Source organism: Fusarium oxysporum, chromosome I (genome assembly GCF_013085055.1).
Source record: "Fusarium oxysporum Fo47 chromosome I, complete sequence".
NCBI lineage: Eukaryota > Fungi > Ascomycota > Sordariomycetes > Hypocreales > Nectriaceae > Fusarium > Fusarium oxysporum.
In genome coordinates, this window is record NC_072840.1 from 1,624,354 (window position 1) to 1,645,351 (window position 20,998).

The following is a 20,998-nucleotide window of genomic DNA, read 5'->3' on the forward strand; positions in this document are numbered from 1 at the left end:
TTATCTTACGGCAGCTTCTGTTTACGATTGGGGCCATTGATCCCTGCTTCCAAATCAATAAGCCAAGTGGTATAGCAATAATAACATGGGCAGCTTATGGAATTCGTGTTGTTTGCACTCGATGAAAGCAGCTTGATTGCTTATCCTCAACCATGCCCGTAGCAGTTGAAGCTGAATGAGTCAATATAATCATCAGATGATATACAAGATGTCAGCATAATAAGCTTGGCAAGAGAACGACAGCACAAGCTTCCGCCGTCATCGGCTCAACAGAAAGGGTATTTCGAACCGGGCGAAGTAAAAGGTCGAGGTGGAAGGATTCATGTATGTTGGTAGTCAACCTCACCACTTCCAAAACAAGCCGTGTTTTGCTTAGACATACATAGAGCGAGTATTGTACAAAACAACCATGTCAAGTGGGTCACGCCTAACCTATGTCGAACTAGGCTTATGCTGTTGGTCCGTAGCGGTGGGATTGTACCAGGTGGGCAGTGAGAGTGAGAGAGGTAAGCAAGTGAGGTGAGGTGAGAGGGCGGACTCAGTCTAGGGCCGGCCCCGGGGCTGGGACCACAGACAATCTGCAGCTACGAGCCGGCGTGTGGTGGCTTTTAATGGGTGTCGAGGGGGTGCTATGTTGTTGGTTCGGTTTGTCCAATAGGATTGTATGTTGAAACCTAGCGGAACATCTTGGTCTGTTCGGCGTCTTCTTGCGTCGGTGTTAAACGAAGGATCGTCTGGTCGGTGCAGACGAGTCTTAGCTCAATAGTATTATGATATAGACTCACAGGCAAGGGGCACATTGTTCTGTGTAGTCCTTGGGGGGGTGTTCTCGCGACATGTTTAGACCCTTGAGTGTAGAGGCGTACTAATGTGCCTATTGGTGTGACGCTGAAACTCATCTCTGGAGCGATTACCACTTACATATGGACTATGGGTCCCTATTTTCCTCATCAAAAACGTCTATATATACGGGCGAACGGTATAGGACGTCATGGTATATGCTTGGGCTTGACTACTAACGTACAGTGGTGAAAATGCCTACAGTCAGAAAGAACGGAGTAGGCACGGATACAAGTCTCACAACTCCAATTTCACAGACCCCACAGTCTGTCCCGACAGTCTGGAACTGGTCGGGTCTTTACACCAAAGCGGCATAGGCGACAGGGATTGCTGGGGGCCTCAATTACCGGGGTGTAAATTAGGTACATGTGCGGTACCGTCATAGCGGAGTTGGGAGTCTCAGCCCAGCCCGAGTGATAGACTCGCTTCTTGTATTACACTTGTCTCGCATGAATGAACATGGCAATCGAATTTCGGCATCACCAAGCTTTTCGCTTACTTCAATTGGTGGCCGGTAATGACTTGCCAAAAATGCTGACGCTGCTACCTAACGGTTCAAGCATGACCAGAAGTCAGCGACGTTATATCGTGGGTGGTCAAGCATGTGCAAGGTAACCACTAATGAACCCTGCTCAGAGAGCTGCAGCCCCAGTCATTCCATCTTGTGAGATTGGTACTTTCTTGAGTACTAGGACACCCTCAAGGAGACGGAAACTCCAACATGGTTTTCTGTTTATGCTGAGACATAGATGTTGTGCAGCTGAAGATGAGATTGGTTAGTATGTTTTGTATCGACGATCCCGACAGAACAGAGTGAAATACACATCGTTGTCAGTAACTGTTCTCTTGGCCGGCGATTGGCATTTACTATCCCATTACACTGGTCATACGTGGGCCAATGTATTGTGGTGCATGTAGGTACTGTACGTATAGAGGGATCCGACAGGATGGTACAGCCTAGTCTACTGTGGGTTCGATGGAGGTGTGTCGGTTAAGTTTCGTCTCGTATCAAACTCCCTCGTCGCCTGGGTCTGGCACCTATTAACGGTTTAACCAAACTCACAGATACCTTCGGAGATCTCCACTCGTTCGTCCACTTCCCTGGGCCTCTCCGGCTACTGAAGCGGTGAGGAGCGGGAGGTATGAAATAGCCCATTTGCGCTGATGACTTCGGCCGGGTAAAGTACCCAAAGTCGACCGGTCGCAAGTCCCAGTAGATGTGTTTGCTGTTTTGGTTTGAGTCTAAAGCTGGATGGTAACATTACCGCGCGAATCGCGCCAGCAGACATGGCACGTGTGGTATGAATATCTGGGGGCTGGCACCATAGATCATGGTGCGCCGCCCCCATTGAAGTGATTAGTGCAAGCTTTGCAGTAGTCATCTTTATGATGCCTGATCAGGAGCTATACTGATATGTAGCCAACTATAGGACAACGAGCGGGTTCTTTTCCTGGAATTGCCTCGGCTAAGATGTAGTCTATCAGTGAGCTGATGAGCTGAGAGTGGATTCCTCACAATCAACAAGGTTATTGTAAGACGACGATGATTCCTGACCATATCTTGGAGAGTCCAGAATCGAGTACAAACCTCATCTCTTTCTGCTATCCCATGCTCTGAAGCCCGTTGTAGCATGCCATCTAGCATTGAAATGATGAAGAAGTACGGTGCATAGACTTGAAAACCCACTACTAGATCTGGCTTTTGTTGCGGGCTCTGTGGGATCTGCATCGAAGGTATCTCGGAACCAATCCTTTGGTAATTTGGGTTAGCGCGGAAGTGGACAAGGTTCAGGGATATGTAACTCAACAACCTTCATCTTGCTCCCTTGGACCTTGCATGATGGAGTACCTCACGAGAAAAGCGTCGTTATCTCTGATTGGTGCCATCCGAAGAAACATTGGGAGGCTGTCTGCCAGTCGGGAACAAACCTGGTCAGACATTAGTCGATTTCGGGGAACGCATTCATCAATTGGCCGAAGCTACCTGCAGTGATGGTTGAGGGAACCGTGTTTGATAAGATGCCCAGAATAATTGCATCCGAGATGTGTCTGCCCCGAAGAAGCGAATGCCCTGTCGGTTCTCACACTAGACCTTGATCAATATGTACTTCTTGGGGAAACCTCTTTCTAAACATCTTATAAGAAGACAGAGTATGGGTGTAAGTTATCTTGTCATGAGCTATCCGGAATGGACGTCAAACTGCCCATGAGTCCGCTTGAGTTAGTCAAGCACCAGAACCGATGAAATACGGTGTTAGATGCCAAGTGACAAAGGTATTGTTTCCTTGGACGTGGCCGTCCATGGCATATGTCGGGCTTCGACTGATCACATGGTATGAATATGATAAGCGCAGACTATTTTTTTTGTATAATGACACTGATTTGCAAGATTGATCATATGTTGGCTATGCAAACGTGCTGATGCCTAGATTAAGTAGTCCAAGCTACGGTGACACGACTCGCCGAATTGGAGATCTTCATGTCAGCTTCACAATAATACGTTACCAAGAAGAGATAACCGGTAAAATTCTGCATCCATGATCAAGGCTTGAGGAACTGATATGGTTATCGAAATGCCGGGTCGGCCAGGGCTTTCCCGATTCCCTGTGTTGGATGGAGAAGTGCCGGCCCTTCACGCTGCTTGTTCGGCACGATGGACCAGTATCAGACCTTTCTTGGTATATATACCCTTCAGCCCAGCGCAGATAATATGTTGAGGATGACGAGACTGGTCTGAGACTTCCTGGAAATACATCTATGGGGAGGCAGCAATCGGATTGAGCATACAAGCTTAGACATGAATTCGTACATATGGCGACGACCCATCCATTTGTGAGAGACATCAAATGGTGAGTATCAGATTGGTGGGGAAGAGAGCTAATTGGATCATCGGTATCCTCCGAAGCAAATGGCACGCATTTATACACCCGATCAGGAGCTTCATCGAAGCAAGTAATTCATCGGTGAGAAGCGAGCAACAAGATGATGGAGAAAGAAGACCAAAACGGGACGAAACGAAAACCGCGGGCGGGCCTTGGAGCCAAACAACACCTGAGTTCAGCGCCAATGATCCAAAAGCGAGCCTTGGACGGCAGGGGTTCTGTGCACTAGTTTCCGTAGCATCTCCCTAGCGTAAACCACACCCCCTGACAGTTTTGGTGCATTTCAGTGGTGTCTAAGGCAGGGTAAGGTGCTTGATTCAGGGCTTGAGCCTTGCAGAGATCAGAGATTGGACAGTCTGCGACGGCGTAAGGAGAAGGGGGCGGGCACTAGGGAACTCGCCCACGACATCGGGTTGGCCTGTTTGACTCTAACAAGGTTGTTGTCAACGAGAAGAGAACTGGGACAGATTTTTCTTTTTCTGCAATACCTTTGAATGATAAGTTCCATTCATATAGGTAGTTAGCATCACCACCTGACTGGCGCACCACCTTTGACAATGGAGAGCTTCTTTCCTCCCTCTCTCAGGCATGGTTCGACTCACAAACAGCCTAAAGTTCAACTGAGACTGATTTATCACACTGCTCTCGGAAGACCTAGTATCTCGTTTTTTAGCACCTCCCCTCTGTGGTGTCCAAGTCGACACGGCTTTCCGAGTAACACAGAATCTAAAATGAATTCCTGTGCTGAATCAGAGGCATGGGCCAATGATATGTTAGTCGGGACAACGCCCGGGAAAAAGTCATGGGCCAATAATCTTACATCCAATGTTGGTAGAACATGAGCCGGCTGTCTCGATTCGAAAGCCAACATGAAGCCGGGAATGTTTGTTGCAAAGACGAAATGGCATAGTGTTGAGGTCGCTGAAAAAAAAAATTAAGTGTATCCCACGAAATCCATTTGACGCCCGATAGAAAATGTCTCGAGCCAGCATCAAATCTGAAATCATTACATCGATTACAACAACCGAGTCAGTCCTGACCTTTTTGTCTTCAATAAGTCCCCTCATCTAGTCCCATGTTCCCTGTTGGCTCGATGCTAAAGTGATTAGACACAAGACCGTCGTCGGCTAGGGGCCATTGGTATCCTCCCCGAAACACAACCAACAGCGGGACGAACCCCTCATCCTCCACAATGACAGCGATCAGTGGCTGATCGGGGGCGCGGTTAGAGGGACGGAACCAACACGAACAAGAGAAGAAAAAGAACCTAAACGGCACCCGTCGTCCATCGCCCGAGGCCAATGGGCGGTTGCGGCTTCGGCGCCGTCAACCAGTGACAGCCATATCATGATACCCAACGGCATCAATCAATCCTGTAGAAGGGAAAGCCATCATGGCTGGGTGTTTCGCACGTTGAGATCCAGCACTCCTCTCCGTGCTATTCCAAAGATGGCCAAACGGCCATCGGTGCGACCTAAATCACATACCGCGAGACTGGAAGGAGAGAGGACCCCAAGTATGGATGTGATATCGGGTGTTGCAGAATAACAAGACCTCGCCGGGAGACCATTTCGTGCCTTATGGACCGTTTCTACTATGGAAACCAACATCACAGGCCGGCTGGGGAGGCCAGCCAAGGAAACGCGATGCATATGTTATTACAATTTTGATGGGCTGGATACGCGATGGAGGAGTTCGTTGCAGGTGCTGCAGAACGTCCAAAGCCAAAGGCTGTCAGAGACGGTGAGTGAGCGCATGTATGTAGGTACAGTATGGACGGGTAGGTAAGGCAGGTTAAGTTCCTTGCATAACACAACAAGTGGTTCTCACACGAATCCATCCATCAGCCCCGCTAGGTAGCCCGGCGATATCGAGGTTGGTTGCCCCTCTGAATGAGCTGTGTGTGGGTTCCATTGTGATTGACGTTGATACGGACGGTACTTTGTCCCTACCATTTGGCGGCACCCTTGGCGCAAGTTTTTGGATATCCTCTTCACCACTTTCTAGTACTTATTAGTGAGATCGGAATATGAATGGCAAGTTTACGATTCTGATCTATTTTCAGCCCGACCCATCTTAGTCCCGGGTTGGTTAAAGTTGTAGTGCCGCTGGCTTCAGTGGCATTTGATAGGTAACCTGAAGTGGGCTGCCTGTTCTCATGCCCATCAGAAAGATTCTTCAGGGATGGTAACACAAGGCTTCGACCGCTTTTCGAGGCGCATGATGATAATAATAATCACAATACAAATAACAAGCAAGACTCGACCAACAGCCGTCATCTCAACAGGGGGTGTAATGCAAAAATGGAGAGGGGCGAACCCTCGAGGGGCACACCCACAGGTCCAAGGTCCCACGTCCACCTAAACTGCTAGGTAGGACCCATTGAATCCATCCATGCCTGTCTCTGTACCTGTACCTGTACCCGTGCCTGTACCTCTAACGCTGTGCCTAGGGCTGCCTTGCCTCGCCTTGCCCTGTCTTGCCTTAAGCTACCTAAGGTGGACAATTGCGCTGTAAGTTAGGTACCTTAGCTGTATCCATGTCCCACGCTCCAGCTCCACACTCTTGCTGGCAACAATAAGTATCAACAACCTTCCTCCTCATCTTTTCCAGCTTCTTTCTTGCCCATGACGCTTTTAATGCCCTTTGCATTTGTTTACCTCCAACTACGAGTCTCTATTATCTCAATTAACTACTCGGTGATCATCTGGGCTCAAGCTTTTCGGTCCACAAGTCTCAAAAAGAGGATCACGAGAGAACAAAAACCCCTCCTACAATCTTCAAACTCAACTCATTTGAACCCTTCATCCTCCAACTGCCTCCCATCTCCTTCTTTCGTGAGCCAACTTGGCCGTATTCTCGAGACAGAAACTGAAATTGGAATGCATCCAGGAGGTCTTCTATCCAGTTGCATATATATATACACAACCAACGCCCAGCTCAACATCTTCAAGTCCTGACACCGACGCTTCACCTCGGGTCAATTTGCGATTCGCGTAAATTTATCTTCTCAACGTCTTATTCGACACTCCATAACGTTCTTGGCGTTTTCTTGGACGGCTTCTGGTCTCTCTAATACACGTGCTTCGGCCTCTGGACTCGCTCATATTCGGTAAGTTCAGACTATAAACCGCCTATGCGAGTTCATCCTCAGGCTTCTCAGACATCCTACCCTCTCTTCTCTTTTCAAGCCTTCTGCTCCCCCAGGACTCTCAGTCAACTCGAATCTGGCCATAAACACCATTGGGTGGGGTTTTCTCTGCTTTGATCCACGGGAGCTGCTATAAACACAACTGTAATGTTGCGTCCTCCCAGACTTATCGCCGTTAGAGGTTCTTTGGGTTGTGTTAGTGTGTATGCCTGGGCGATCCTCAAGTTTGGTTGAAATAACCCATCGAGAGCCAAGGTGCCCGAAGCATGTTGCGCTTCTCCTGACAACTCAAATATCGCATTCCCTTGAAAATATTAGGTTCTCATGATGTCGGACCCGCATTGCTTCTCACGTTCATTCCTCCGCGAATATTCGCTTTATTTTTCCTTTATGCTTCACCTGGTGGATCTTGTCTTCTTCACTTTCGTGCGTCTGCTAACTCTCGCAGCGATATTCTCCACCAGAACTGGAACTTCGCTCATTCTGGATTCAAAAACGCGGTCCGGATTATCTGTGTCATCTCCCACCGGCAAATCACGTCTTGCTGCAGCCTTGCCTCGTGGCCCTCGTGTAAGGCCCTGCGCTTCATTGGGACATTGCAGCTTCGACGGTTTTTATCGATGGTTGTAATGCCTCCTCAAAACAGGTATGCTGTAGAGTTCTTTGTGGAGCAGCCAATCTTACATGTGCAATGCAGCGTGAACGAGTCGGAAGGGCGATACCTTCAAGATGGATTCTGGCAACATGGCCGTTTTTATGGCTCTTGGAAACCTGGCAAATACTTATTTCCAATTGATTCAGTAAGTCGTCTGCAAATGATAATATCGTACGCCACCTGACCAGCAATAGGAAGAATTGAATCGTTTGGATATATTTCATAAAGTTTTCCTTCTGGCACGAGACAATAAGCCATTTCTAGCTCCCATCAGACGCCCCTCGCCCAGAATCATGGATATTGGTACGGGCACGGGTATTTGGGCAATCAACGTGGCCGAAGAGTATGCATGCCTGTGCCATTGATCTCGTTTATTACCACGTTGCTGACCTAAAGAAGATGTCTCTCAGATGCCCAGATCATGGCCGTAGACCTGAATCAGATTCAACCAGCACTGTAGGCTCACACTCGCTCTCTGTAGGCCATCGGCTAATGTAGATAGGATTCCTCCTGGCTTTATGCCAAAGCAGTATGACATTGAAGAACCGTCTTGGGGGCCCCTACTGGCGGACTGCGATTTGATTCATATGCGAATGTTACTTGGCAGTATTCAAACGGATTTGTGGCCTCAAGTCTACCACAATGTCTTTGAGTATGTCCGGAACTATATATTTGAGCATCACACTGATACTTCACTAGGCACTTGACACCAGGCATCGGCTTCTTCGAGCACATCGAGGTTGACTGGATACCCCGATGTGACGATGATGAACGCCCAGCAAATTCCGCATTCGTGAAGTGGGCAGAGCTTTTTCTCGATGGCATGGATCGATTCAACCGCAGTGTCAGAGTCACACCGCAAGAACATCGGCAAATGCTCGAAGCTGCAGGTTTCACAGATATCAGGCAGGAGGTGATCAAGGCTTATGTTTGCCCCTGGTCTGCTGATCGAAATGAACGTGAAATCGCTCGATGGTTCAATATCGGACTGTCTCATAGTCTGGAGGCCATGAGTTTAAAACCCCTAATCGAGAAACTCGGATTCGAGGCCGAGGAAGTTCGTGAGCTATGTGAGAGAGCGAAGCGCGAAACGTGTGTTTTGCGCTATCACACTTATTGTAATATGTGAGTCTACAAACATCTCCTGCCGTCACACTTGATGGCATGCTAACGCTTTCGCAGTCATGTCTGGACGGCTAGGAAGCCCGGACCTCAACAGTAATGCCAAATTCTCATTCAAGCGGGGGGGTATTCACCGCACAACGCAAGGAATACGAACAGTCTTGGCAATACTGATACGCATTGTTCGAAGCACAGTACGCTGAAGAGCGTGGTGAAGCCCTCGGTCCGTCGGTTTCGGGAATGACATGGTTTCAAATCCAAATCGGCCTGGTGAACTGGCAGGGTTTCAAGCGCCGGCGCCAGCGCTTTCGCGCGCAGCTGCATCGTGACGATCCATAAATGGTACCACGATTTCCCAATGCTGCAGTACTTCTCACTTCTCATACTCCGGGGTCCCTTGAATCTGAAGAGACGCCTTACCTCAATGGCAGCGTGGTACCGACGGTCACCAACAGGCAAGGATTCTCAATTGGTATCACCAACAGCGGGGTCTTGATCACATCAACCAGTCCACCATCCTGAACAAGGCTGTCGATCTTCTCAAATTATCTGACCGCTAGATAATGGTCACCTGGCCACAATCATCTGCCAAGGGCGACATTATCTGCTCGCTTTCGCTGGTAAGGGCTCTGCTACCTGTTGTGGCAGAAGCGCTGGTAAGAACAACACCGTTTTTGCCAAGGGCCAATGTCGGACTCCATAATATCTAGGTCCGCGCGCCTCGGGACGGGCCTTCAACACCGGCCAGGGTCCGGACCATACGGATAACTCAACCGCATCGCCCTGCGTTCCATGTATTCCATATCTGATTTTCGCGCGCGGCTGTGCTCCCACGTCTGTTCCTGTGGTCCGTCATTCTGTCGTCTATTAGACGCCTGATTGACTTCTTCTGTGTGGAGGAGGTAACATCGAAAGAAAGGGCTTATACACCCCAAATCTGTCCTTATTTCCAGAAGCAGAAGGTGGTGGACAAGTCCGAGGTTCATCAAGCTATGATAAAGCAGTTGATATGGCAGATGCGGATTGAGCACGTCCTTCGCAAGACTTGCCCCAGTGAGCTAGTTTGCTCGGTTTAGGTATCGTGGGATATCACCTCGCTCCAGAGGTTGAGGAAATTTACATTTGCAGGTATCATCTGGCAAATCGATCAGGGAGCTTTGCAGAGCTCACTCATCAGAACCCCCGAATCTCATACAGAAATGTGAATACGTTCAAAATGTATCGTGCTACATATTGCCATTCCATGGATGTTTACCCTACATACATTCATATATAAAGTACGTTTAACGGACTTGAAAGTTCTGAGCTTGTATGTCGTGGAGTTGAGTAAGGCTGCGACATGAATTTGTTCGTGCGAATCCCTTCAATTGCAGCCTCCTTTTGCGTGGGAAATAAGGTACGTATTGGAAGACGTCTCCGGTCTCAAAGCATTGTCAGTATAGGAACCACATGCCAAGATGACCTTATACGAACGCAACTGCGGTTATACTGACCCATTTCTCAACTTGCACTCCAATCCTGGGACTCACCAACTGAGTCATTGCTCTAAGTTGTAAAACTTAAGTGACCGTTTGGCTAAGGACAATTCCATACATCAACTTGCTCTCTTGAAAATAAAAATGAAAGTCTATAGGCGAAGCGATAGCAATAGCTCATTCCAGAAAATCCCGATCTTAGACAACTTGGGCCACCTAGGTTGAACCACATCAAGAGTCTTAAGAGTGAGTCAGTAACATCAGACTGTGGTAGGTAGTCAAAGGCATTTGTTAAACGGTGCTAGGTGAGTAGATGTCATGATAAGTTATGTATGCTACCGGGACGATTGTAATTAAGGAACATTTGATTTATCACAGGAAGGCTCAAATAGTTATTAAATATCATTGTTGAAAGCTGTCCACGAAGGGGGCAGCCCGCCAGAGGCTGGTTGATGTACAGTTCTACAAAAGAAAAGTGCTCAGAGGACAAACATCACAGGTCCGGTGAGACCGGTATTCCCAAGTCTCCCAGTTTTCAACTCCCCCCGAAACAAACGGTCTCCAACCAGCCCTTTTCAGGCGTCCTCGGCCGGGGAGAACCAAGTCTAAAGCCCACTCATCCTTATTTGTTATCACATCGTCCGGCACTCATCGATCCTTACAACTCCTGCTCCTTACTACAAGAGACACATTTAGTGGTGGGAAGAGGCCTCACCACGGTAGCCAACAAGCTTGAATCGCCCAATAATCTCACCAACGGTGAAAAAGCCGAGGACCTCAGCTGCGACAACACCGCCAGCGGCGAGCTGAGCAGGGCCGATATTCCGTACCTGCTGGATGGCGTTCTGAGTAGACTGGATGATGGTACGGTTCTGGATGGACTTGATAATGCTCTGGTATGTGTTTTGGAAGGTGGCCAGGTTGCTGCGAGATGTAAATTAGTCGATGCCCCGCCATATGAAGGACTTGTGTGAACTCACGGAGGGCTCATCTTCTGGTTATGGAAGACGAACTTGCCCAGCTCGAGGGCGACCTTGGAGTAGTAAACGACGAAGGGGACTTGTCCTGCATTATAATGTCAGCATTCAATGGCCACCGGTCGTGACTTTTGTAATGATCCACGTACGTTCAACGAAGCCGATGACCTTGCCCGTTCGTCCGCCAACCTTGCCCAGAGTGTTGGCAACGCCCTTGGCGTAACCAGCAATAGCAGGGCCAGCAGCGGTTGTGACACGCGACAGACCTTCCTGGGCCCTTGAGGCAGCCAGCTTAGCATTCTCGGTGGCTTTGGAGGCAGCCTGCTTTGCGTTCTCGGTGGCCTTCTGGGTGGCGGTGCTCTCGAAGCGTCGGGCGGCGACGCGGAGAGCGGGCGAACGGAGCATGGGACGAGCGAGAGAAGACATGGTGACGGCTAAGGCAGTAAAAGAGTGCGAGATGCCTCGTAGATTCGATATCGGAGCTCCGTGGGGTAAAGAGACCGGCGGCGGGTGGTCAATTGATGGAGTCGAAGCTGGGTCTGGATCTTGAGTGAGGTCGTCTGAGGGAGAAAAAAAGCTCGGAAGAACTCGCTGGATGGTGGTTGTAGCCGACGGCTTAAGACACTAGACCGTTTTCGGACTTGCTAGCCGCGCTGCCGCTGGATGGCCTACATACTGGCAAGAACCCCGATGAATTGTTTATTCTACCTTCACTACTATATCTTCCCAAACGAGCTGCTTGAGGACAGCAGTCAAAGCCGTTGATTTCCTTATCTTGAATTCAAGCTTACAAATGGCGTATTCGACATTTTCCTATCTAGCATCTGCTTTATCTGACTCCGCAGGCATTCATATTCATATCACCAGTTCATGGCCGAAAGTCCTTCACCAAATCTCATATTCTCATGTCTATATCCCAAATAGAGGCTATTTGTACGGTCTTCTAACGGACCCGCGCCTAGAAACCAAAAACATACGCCGAGCACCAAATTTATATTGATCATTACTCCGTCTTCAATCCAGGCTCTGGATCATGACCTTGATGGCCCCGCTCTTGGGATCTGCTGACGTCTCAAACGCCTTGATGGCATCCTCAAGCTTGAACTTGTGAGTGACGAGCTTTGAGAGGTCAACTACGTTGTTCTCAACCAAGCGGATAGCTCTAGGCCAGGTGTTGCAATAACGATACTGTAGCTGAATGTCGACTTCTCGTACACTTGCGCGCATGAAGGGGATGTTAATCTCGTTCTTTCCGACGCCAATGATAAAGACCTTGCCGCCAAACTTTACTGACCAGACGGCAGAGGCAATACTACTTTCGACGCCGGTACACTCCAGAGCAACACTGGGCTCGATGCCTCCAAAGCTCTTAACAATTGCTTTGGCGGAGTCCTCAGCTGACAGTCGCTCGACCTTGTGTGTAATCACGCGAGGGCAGAGCTCCTTAGCAAATGCCAACCGGCTCTCTGAAATATCCGTGATGACGATGGGAGAAGCACCTGCGGCGGCACAGCACTGAAGGGTGATCAGCCCGATAGGTCCAGCACCGCAAATCAGGACGGGGTCTCCCAGGGCGACCTGAGCCCTCTGCATGCCAGCAAGGGCAACACTGAGAGGCTCGAGGAGAGCGCCGTTCTCAAATGACATATTTCCAATCTTGTGACACCAGACAGCCGGGTGGTTGATATATCGGCGCAACATGCCAGGAACAGGTGGTGTTGACAGGAACAGGACGCTCTCACAACCATTGTATCGGCCAGTAAGGCAGGGCTCGCAGGTACCGCAGGGGATATTTGGCTCGACAGCGACCCTGTCGCCAACCTTGAGATGGCTGACAGAAGGGTGCACGGCGATAACCTCGCCGGCCGACTCATGGCCTAGGATGTGGTCGCCCTCGACGATCATAGGACCGATGCAACCAGCATGCCAGAAGTGAACATCGGAGCTATACCCCGGTCAGCGGTTGCTCTAGGTGCGGCGGGGTCAGAACATGATGGCAACTTACCCGCAGATACCAGTGCTGCGGATAGCAACACTGACCTCGCCATGCTTCAAGTCGGAGCCGGACTTGACGGCCTCAGCAGAGGGTTCAGCAGCCGTTACCCAGAGATCATGGTTGGGGTTGGTGTAAACGCCAATGTTGGGCTTGAGAGTCGTCTTGACATCTGCGACCCCATTTCCTTCGACTGCTGAAGGGCTCATGGTGGGCGATGTATGTGTTTTACCTCGTGCGACTAGAGTCTGGTATCGGTGCTGTAAGACGTTTTGAGTTCAATAAAGGCTTAAAGAAGGCACAAGTCGAGGTAACGAACCCGTCCAGACCGAGGCGCAAAGGGTCTTTTTAAATCATACCCTTTTCTCCCACGGAGAAAAATTTGGGGTCATGCGCTCTGCTATCGCCCGGTATATGTTTGGTTGCCTGGTATCAAGGCAAACCTGATTCCCCACGTTGAAACAATAACGCAGGGCCTCGAGATCCGGACACGCCAACAGCTCTCGCACGTCGCTCACTATGAGGGGATTGTGGGGTTTGCCTCGGTGGAGGCTGTATCACCCACTGCATATTGACTCCCGCGCCAATCACAGAAACAGGATCAGAGAATCCCAAGACGCCATCCCACTGCAACGGGCTTCTAGTGCAAAGTGGCTTCTCTTCAACTAAGTTCAATTCGCGGTTGAATTCATTCTCCAGCTTTTTGCCGGTCGCTTGACAAGCTTCTTCTGGATAGATATCCGGTCCATGCCTATGGGTACTGTGCTTGATTGTACTTGGAGGCCAGAGCAAAGGACCGAGATACCTACATGGTCATCCTTAAGGGCTCCCGGCATATTACTGCAGGGCTCTCTTTCGCTATTACTGCATCATGATAATGATGCCGGCGGCTCTCCGGCCCTGCATGTCCATCCACAACCGGAACGCAGAATCTCGTCGACATCGACTTGTGACATTCTCCCGGCGGAGCCAAGGAGACCTTGGTGTATTCAGGGCGGCTCTTAACTGGTACGGCTAATCCAGCAGTTGGAGCTGTCGGCGGGTCCAAATTCAATATCCAATTCTCGTAGTTTATCTGACCCAACGTTACTCTTTCAAGGCAGTGTTACGCCGAAAATAAGCCATGTCCGCAAGCTTCCCGATCGCGCCAACCGGGCCAATTGCGACGTACTCGAGCATTTCGCGACGCTTTATCTTCGGATCCATACGATCTAGCGTGTGTTTCTCAAAGACCCGAAGAGCCAAAGCCTTGGTGGACCAGGTAGTTATGTTCTCCATGTTTGTGGGGGATGGTGCATCGCTGCTGGGGTCCCCTACAGCTCTTTGCGGATCCTTTTTCGACAATTCAAAGTCATAAGAACATTTGAAATCTCGTACAGTCAGCTGCCAACTTCTCAAACCAGTCTTTCCTGGAAAGCTGCTGTCAATCGATGTCCATGCATTGTTGACCGTACAAAGACAAGCAAGGAAGTAGCGAGATCAACGCGCCCGCATCTGCATTTACATCCGCGTATAAGACTCGTTGGAAGCAATTTTCAAACTCCGCCAGCACCCCAACGACTGACGGATAATATTCCTTTGGAACATCCCGGTGCACTTATAGACTCTTCGAAACATCATACTATGTCAAGTTAGATGCTCACTGCCCAATTCAGGCACGGCACCCCCGTTCGTTTTGTCAATGGCGAGTCTACCAATACATAAAAGGTGGCCGTCTTGTGATACATGGATCGTATGCGAAAAAAAAACCCAGTTCCCTTGCAACCAGTGTTCGTCAAAGCGTACGCAGGCAGCACGACCTCCAAACACCGCTGGCATGGTGAAGGTGTCATTTCTCTCCCAGCAATGTTCCCAAAGCGTCAGCTTTAGGCTGATCTCCGATCTCTTCTTCCACCAACCCTTTTCGTTCAAACAGTGAAACGTCGACTAATCCGATCTTTTCTGGAAATCCTGTCGTCCATCTCGAGAGCTCCTGCAGTAATGGGCATAGCACGGTAGCAGCGGCATTGTTGTGATGCGACTATCCCTGGCTTGTTCAATTTGGTTATATGCTCTATTTTCAGTTGGGATTAGTCCTCAGCTAGATCCGATACTGCGCAAAGCACCTCCGCTCTCAAAAATAGGCCACAGGGCCGATATGCCGTACATGCGCATTTCCCATCACAAGTCTTGGTCCGAACGTCGAATTGTGATTAGAGGATCATTCCCCCAGCACTTTACAATGATGAGATGGCAGGCGAAGGGGATAGATTCCGTGGGTATCATCAAATTGCCACCAAAATATCATACATATAAGGATAATCCTTGTTTTCAGCCATTCTATGTTGCCGAGGCGGCAGTGCCCTTTTGCTGCCTGAGCTTTTCCTCAAACTTTTCGAACTCCTGCAAAGCAATTTCTTCCTCTTGATCCATCACTTGCTTAACACCTTTGACCTCCTCAATCTGGAAGTAACATTAGCCTAAGACAGCACGGTGTAAGCCATAATGGGGAACCTACATAATGCATCAGCATGCCCTCAATTCCATTCTTGAGGGTGACAGTGCTGGAATCGCAAGTACGACAGGCACCTCGCAACCGGAGATGCACATAGCCCTCGTCATCAAAACCTCGAAAATCTATGTCGCCGCCATCCTCCTGGATAGCTGGTCGAATTCGTGTCTCAAGAAGCTCCTTGATCATACCAACAACCTCACTGTCGTCTTCGTTGTACGCAAGGCTATCCTCCTCCTCGGCCGCGCCGGCCTCGCCATCCCGGCGTTCGGAGACAGTGACTATCTTCTCACCTGCAGTGATGGCTTCTGTGATGAGGGCAAAGATCTCCGGTCGAATATGTGCCCAATTGGCATCTGCAGCCTTCGTAACAGTAATGAAATCGGCGCCGTAGAAAACCGACGTAACTCCATCGATATTCATAAGCTTGGCAGCGAGTGGAGAAGGATACGGCGGAGAAATGGTTGCTCGGGGGTTGAGATACTCGATAAAAGGCGTAGAGAGCTCCTCGGGCACAACTCGATGATTCGGTAGAAACTTGAGGGCATCTGGGTTCGGGGTGTTCTCCGTCTGGATGAAGATGGTTCGGATCCCGCTACCGACACCGGCGAGGCTTGGTATGGTAGTTGGAATATTGCGCTGTCGCCGTGCAAGGGGCCGTGTAGTATAAGAACCGGCAAGAAGTTGTGACTGGACGGTGCTGATTGAACGAGTCCATCGCGGAATTCCTCGGCAAGATGTCTCTGTGATGGGCCGAGCGACAGCGGCCAATGTCCGTGACATGGCTCTTGAAGTTGCCATGACGTAGGTTCTGAAGATAGATATATCAAAGAAAGGATGCTACCGGTTTGACTGCAATAAGAGGCCAAGGTTCAAGAAAACTGGTTTTTGTTGAGAAACAAATTTGAAAAGGAAAGACAGGCTAGTTTCGGCGTTGACGGTTGTGCTATGGAAAGCAACTTTTCGCCGCTCCAACTATTGTGCTTGTGTAAACTCACTCACCTTGCCGTGATAGGTCCGAGCATTAGTAATGGGTGAGCTACCTATGATGCAAGGGCAAATTTAAAGTCCCCGATGGAAGTGCACGGACCAGCATGCTACCTCTGTTTCTTTTTTTTTTGTTTTCTTTCTTTTTCCTTTTGCTTGCAATTGCTGGGTCCAAAATGTCAAGCGGGTAATGACGCGGGGCGATAGACCCCTTGGAACTGAAACTTTTTGTACCTTTTTTCCCTTTCGTACTCCGTACAGTACTTACCTTACCTTAGGTTCCGTCACATCACCTTCCTTTACCTTAGCTACCTTCATACCCACTTGGTCTCAGAAGATATCACAATGTCAGAACCTCAACGAATAAATGATCTACCGGCCCAACACCCAGAAGATACTACTACGCCAACTACACAAGTTGGAGCCAAAGATGGCGATAATGCGACAACAAAACCAGAACCTTCACTTTGTGGTGTATGTGACGTGAATCCCCCAAAATACAAATGCCCAAGATGTCGCCTTCCATAGTAAGTTTCACCTCTCAGTTGGTACCCCAGTCAGTGGCTAACCATTATCAAAGCTGTTCTGTTGCTTGTAACAAGATCCATCACGAAAATCACCCTGCTGATCCCGAGCCAGCACCAGCAGCACCTCGGTCGGCACTCTCTGAGTCGCTAGCAACATCACTGCCTCAGCTCCCCGACCCTTCAAATCCCTTTCAGGCTCTCGAAAGCTCAGAGAAACTTCGCCTTCTCTTTCGCAAATATCCAGGCCTTCCCGACCAGCTCCGCAAAATAGATGCTGCCACGCTTCCACCTCCTGAGGCCAAGCCTGCCATCCCCGCCTCCCTCCTCAAGGGTCTGCCACCAAAGCAAGAAGCTTGGAACCATGACATTGGTATTCAGAACGGAAAAGAGGCTCTGCGCAAGGCTCGTCGCGCGGACGGTGAGCAGGGTGATGCTATACGCGAGTATTCAGAACTTATCCTTCACTTGATGAACACCGAGAATGCACGGACGGACGTCGACAATATTCTTCGGCAGAAAATGGCACAAGAGGATACAAGACTTATCGAACGCTTGATGGCGCAAGAAAAGCGTTAGGTTTTCCCCTTGGTTCCAATCATATCTCACACGACACTGAAGATGCTTTTTTGATTGCGGAGGTCATATATTAAGATTTTCCTTCATGTTTAGTATTCGGTCATTATGTTACAATAATCATTGGTGAGTTGTCTTCGCTCTTCCATATATATCATCCACCCGTCAAATTACCCTTGTTATCCGCATTCTTTCCCTCGCTAATGCATGAATCGCTTTAAGAATCCAGACTTGGGCGATTTCGGAGAAACAGATGACTGTGAGCCCGTCTTGGTAAAACTGGGGCCCTGGTCCTCAGCATTGGGCTTCTGCTGGTTCAAACTGGTCTTTCGATGTTTGAGGCCTCCCCACTTCGAATCTCGTCGACCCTTGACTGGTTGGTCACTCTGAGACCAGTCCACCCTGTGTATCTCAGCCGCGTGCTGAGGGTTGGGGACGTTAACAAAACTACCTCTCCGCGAACCAGAAGTGGCTGCACTAGTCTCAGACCCTCGACGGTTAGGCGAAGTGTTGATACCAAACTCTTGCTTGAAAGGGGTTGCTGGGCCAGATTCGCGTACAAAGGGCGATGATGCATCGGAGAAACCTGACGAGCTTGCGGATCCACGCCTCGCAGATGATGCGACGTTCCCTTGAAAGCCTCCGACACCCGTACCTATTGAATCTCGCCGCGCTTGAGGCAGGGGCTGCATGTTACCGGTGCTCATTCTTCGTGATAACTCAGGTCCATTGACATTCCAGAGCATGGAACTACGGGCGGTTTGTCTCTTGCGTTGGGCTGACACTTTATCCAGCTCAGTGCCTCCCATTCTCGCAACGTTGCTGGCGCTAGTTGGTCTTCCGCTGCAGAGACTCTGTGCTCTTCTATACTGCCTATTGTATTCTTGCAGCGATATGGTGCCATTGTTCACAGAGTAGGGGCCGGGAGCAGGTCTCATGCCTTTGGGTGAAGCTTTCTGAGTGAGGGGCTCGACTGTCGTGGTGCGAGCAAACTGTTGCGCTGCCACCTGAGGGACATGCTTGTAACGAGCAGGCTTCTGAACACCCTCCTCCTCTGTCTGCTTCTGCAGTTCGTCAGTGTAGTTCGAGCCTCTGAAGCGAAATGCGTCAAAAAAGCTGCCACGGCGTGGCGGCTTTGCAGACAAGGGTGAACTGAGTTTATCATCAATCTTCTCCTTCCTAAAGACTCTTGATGAAACGGTGGTTGGAATCGATGGCGACGCATGCGTTGCCTGAATAGTCCGGGGAGACGGGGCGCCCATACTTGTTGCAGATAATGGGGGCCGGAGTGAGTCCTCTGTGTGGACTGGACGACGAGGCTGGCCTTCTTGCTCGACTGAGATATCGTTCAATTTCGCGCTCAATTCGTTAGGGTCCAATGGCTGGATCTGCAAGGCTTTTGGTCGATGCCTTGGTTTCCCAGGAGCCACTGTCGTGGGCGAGAACCGATGGCTTGGCTCCTCCATTGAAATGCCCGTCGTGTACAGCATTGTTGTAGTCATGCTGGGCAAGCTAGGTGACGGGCTTGGAGAAGAAGATATGGGATGAGATCCTAGGGGATTGAATGCCACTATGACGGCTGCAGGGTTGCTGGCCACTGGTAATGTTATATCGACAAACAAGCCTGCGTTTTACGATTCTTTGACCACATAAGAAAACTTGAAACAGTCTTTGAGGGTCCTTGACGGATATTGGGGATCTCGGCGAGATAAATGTCTTTGGCTACAACTAAATGTAAACGTCGTCATGGCTACAGTTCCTTGGCAAAGTATGTCAAAAGCCCTGGACTCCAGGCCTGGCCCACTCAGGAAAACTATGAAGCCGTCCGCGATGAGTGGGCATCTATCAACCAGAAGCGCCATCGTGGCGCGACTGGCTCGCAACTCGACGGCGGGCTGGGTGGACTGGTCCGGCCAGAGCTTAATTTGGTCCCTTTGTTATGATCAGCCAATGTCGCCTGCGTTCCTGATCGCCGAAAGGGGACAACTTCTCCAATCGAGTATTTCACAAAAACCCTATTTCTCGGATATGGCTGCTTTTAGAAATAGCCCACACAAACAGGACGTTTGGTAGATTCTTGGAGGATCCAGCTACATGGGTTCATTCAGGGCTTTTGGTAAGACATTGAAGCAGTCATTGGGTCTCGTGACAGAGCCAATGTCACGAACATGTGGAGGTCACCGAAGACTAGACGTTTCAATTCTCTAGGGAATTGGCACGACGACATACCTTGGGTCTCGAAGTGGCCGAACGTGCGTTCTGCACATTATAGCAGCTGGGGAATGGTGTTGACGTGGATGGAATTCCAGTCGGAGGGGCCAGAACTGCTAGGACACTGAGTCGAACCAACAGAGATTGAGTACCACTCAACCAAGACAACGGCCACTCAATATCTGTGAGTGCCTCTTTAAAAGGCCAAGTCCGAAGGATTAAACATGTCAGAGTTTCTTCACTCGAAGATGCAGATCCGGCATTGATTCATCCCTATGATATGTAGATCGCCATATGCATGCTTTGTCCCTGAATTTACCCCATCATCTGGCACGGACAAACTTACAGTTCACTAGGAGAACTGGGACCTCACTTGTATTACCCAACTTGGCAGACGGCGGCGCTACACTTTGCGGGTACGATCCATTGACAGGACTCGTAGGACGGCTCGTGCGTTTTCCGAGTTAAGAGCTCCCGCTTTTGGGCACAGGAATGTGCCAAGCCGGTTGTGACTTATGATGACTAGAACCAGACACGGGTGAGAACAACGTCTCTCGGAGCATTCGCAAGAGCTCAAAGCATGTTTGAAAGGCCTTCTGGCATACTTGCAAGTACCGTAACCTTTCTGTCGGTTTTCGCCGTTGCCGAGTTATTGTTGATGGGAATAGCGTGAAACTTGATGGATAATATTGATTGGCCTCGTCTCTCATAGCTTTCCGCCGAGATATTTGGCTCTGTATAGCAAATCTGACTCAAAAAGTACTTTGGATAGCATATCATCAAACCGTTATATCTTGTAGTCGTTCCTTTTCCCCTTGTTGGCGGAGCAAGATCCTACTTATGCTCGCAGTCATGGGTACTTGACTGTTTCAGCAAAAAGTTCTGGCAAGTGAAGCATATGTTGACAATCCGCTCCATTTCGGGGAACTATGCAAATGACGTATTTCTGTATCAGCCAGTTGGCCGGATGAGAATACCAAGGAGAATTGTCAAGTAGAGTCTCTGTTAGTTGCGAACCACCAAAGTTTATTAACTGGTGTTTCCTCATGAATCGTGTCCCCAAAGCCAGTGAGCGAATCTGTGAGGTGTTAGTTTGAATATCTTCTGGTCCCAC

At 49.5% G+C, this 20,998-nt stretch overlaps 6 protein-coding genes across 6 annotated transcripts; 2 read left to right on the top strand and 4 right to left on the bottom strand.

The window, feature by feature from the left end:
• Positions 1–7,493: 7,493 nt before the first annotated feature.
• Positions 7,494–8,750, top strand: FOBCDRAFT_283248 (methyl transferase; the record flags this gene model as incomplete). The annotated part of the gene is made up of 7 exons (XM_059611632.1): positions 7,494–7,519; positions 7,571–7,673; positions 7,723–7,871; positions 7,928–7,984; positions 8,031–8,180; positions 8,228–8,653; positions 8,711–8,750. The coding sequence occupies 7 exons, from the start codon at positions 7,494–7,496 to the stop codon at positions 8,748–8,750; spliced, it is 951 nt and encodes a 316-aa protein (XP_059463791.1).
• A 2,067-nt stretch (positions 8,751–10,817) lies between these two features.
• FOBCDRAFT_235178 (L-arabinitol 4-dehydrogenase) lies at positions 10,818–13,304 on the bottom strand (the record flags this gene model as incomplete). Its single annotated transcript, XM_031181057.3, has 5 exons — positions 10,818–11,049; positions 11,106–11,190; positions 11,252–11,693; positions 12,141–13,047; positions 13,108–13,304. The coding sequence occupies 5 exons, from the start codon at positions 13,302–13,304 to the stop codon at positions 10,818–10,820; spliced, it is 1,863 nt and encodes a 620-aa protein (XP_031041825.2).
• An 869-nt stretch (positions 13,305–14,173) lies between these two features.
• On the bottom strand, positions 14,174–15,189 carry FOBCDRAFT_283256 (uncharacterized protein). Its single transcript, XM_059611633.1, has 2 exons — positions 14,739–15,189; positions 14,174–14,504 (listed from the first exon to the last, which is right to left on the bottom strand). The coding sequence occupies exons 1-2, from the start codon at positions 14,911–14,913 to the stop codon at positions 14,182–14,184; spliced, it is 498 nt and encodes a 165-aa protein (XP_059466560.1). The 5' UTR covers positions 14,914–15,189; the 3' UTR covers positions 14,174–14,181.
• On the bottom strand, positions 15,190–16,559 carry FOBCDRAFT_1671 (scaffold protein Nfu/NifU N terminal-domain-containing protein). The gene is made up of 2 exons (XM_031181059.3): positions 15,593–16,559; positions 15,190–15,537 (listed from the first exon to the last, which is right to left on the bottom strand). Exons 1-2 carry the CDS (start codon positions 16,385–16,387, stop codon positions 15,415–15,417), a joined length of 918 nt encoding a protein of 305 aa, XP_031041827.2. The 5' UTR covers positions 16,388–16,559; the 3' UTR covers positions 15,190–15,414.
• A 359-nt stretch (positions 16,560–16,918) lies between these two features.
• On the top strand, positions 16,919–17,676 carry FOBCDRAFT_266859 (uncharacterized protein; the record flags this gene model as incomplete). The annotated part of the gene is made up of 2 exons (XM_031181060.2): positions 16,919–17,100; positions 17,154–17,676. 2 exons carry the CDS (start codon positions 16,919–16,921, stop codon positions 17,674–17,676), a joined length of 705 nt encoding a protein of 234 aa, XP_031041828.1.
• A 197-nt stretch (positions 17,677–17,873) lies between these two features.
• FOBCDRAFT_123793 (uncharacterized protein) lies at positions 17,874–19,175 on the bottom strand (the record flags this gene model as incomplete). Its single annotated transcript, XM_031181063.2, has 1 exon — positions 17,874–19,175. One exon carries the CDS (start codon positions 19,173–19,175, stop codon positions 17,874–17,876), a length of 1,302 nt encoding a protein of 433 aa, XP_031041831.2.
• Between the last annotated feature and the right edge of the window lie 1,823 nt (positions 19,176–20,998).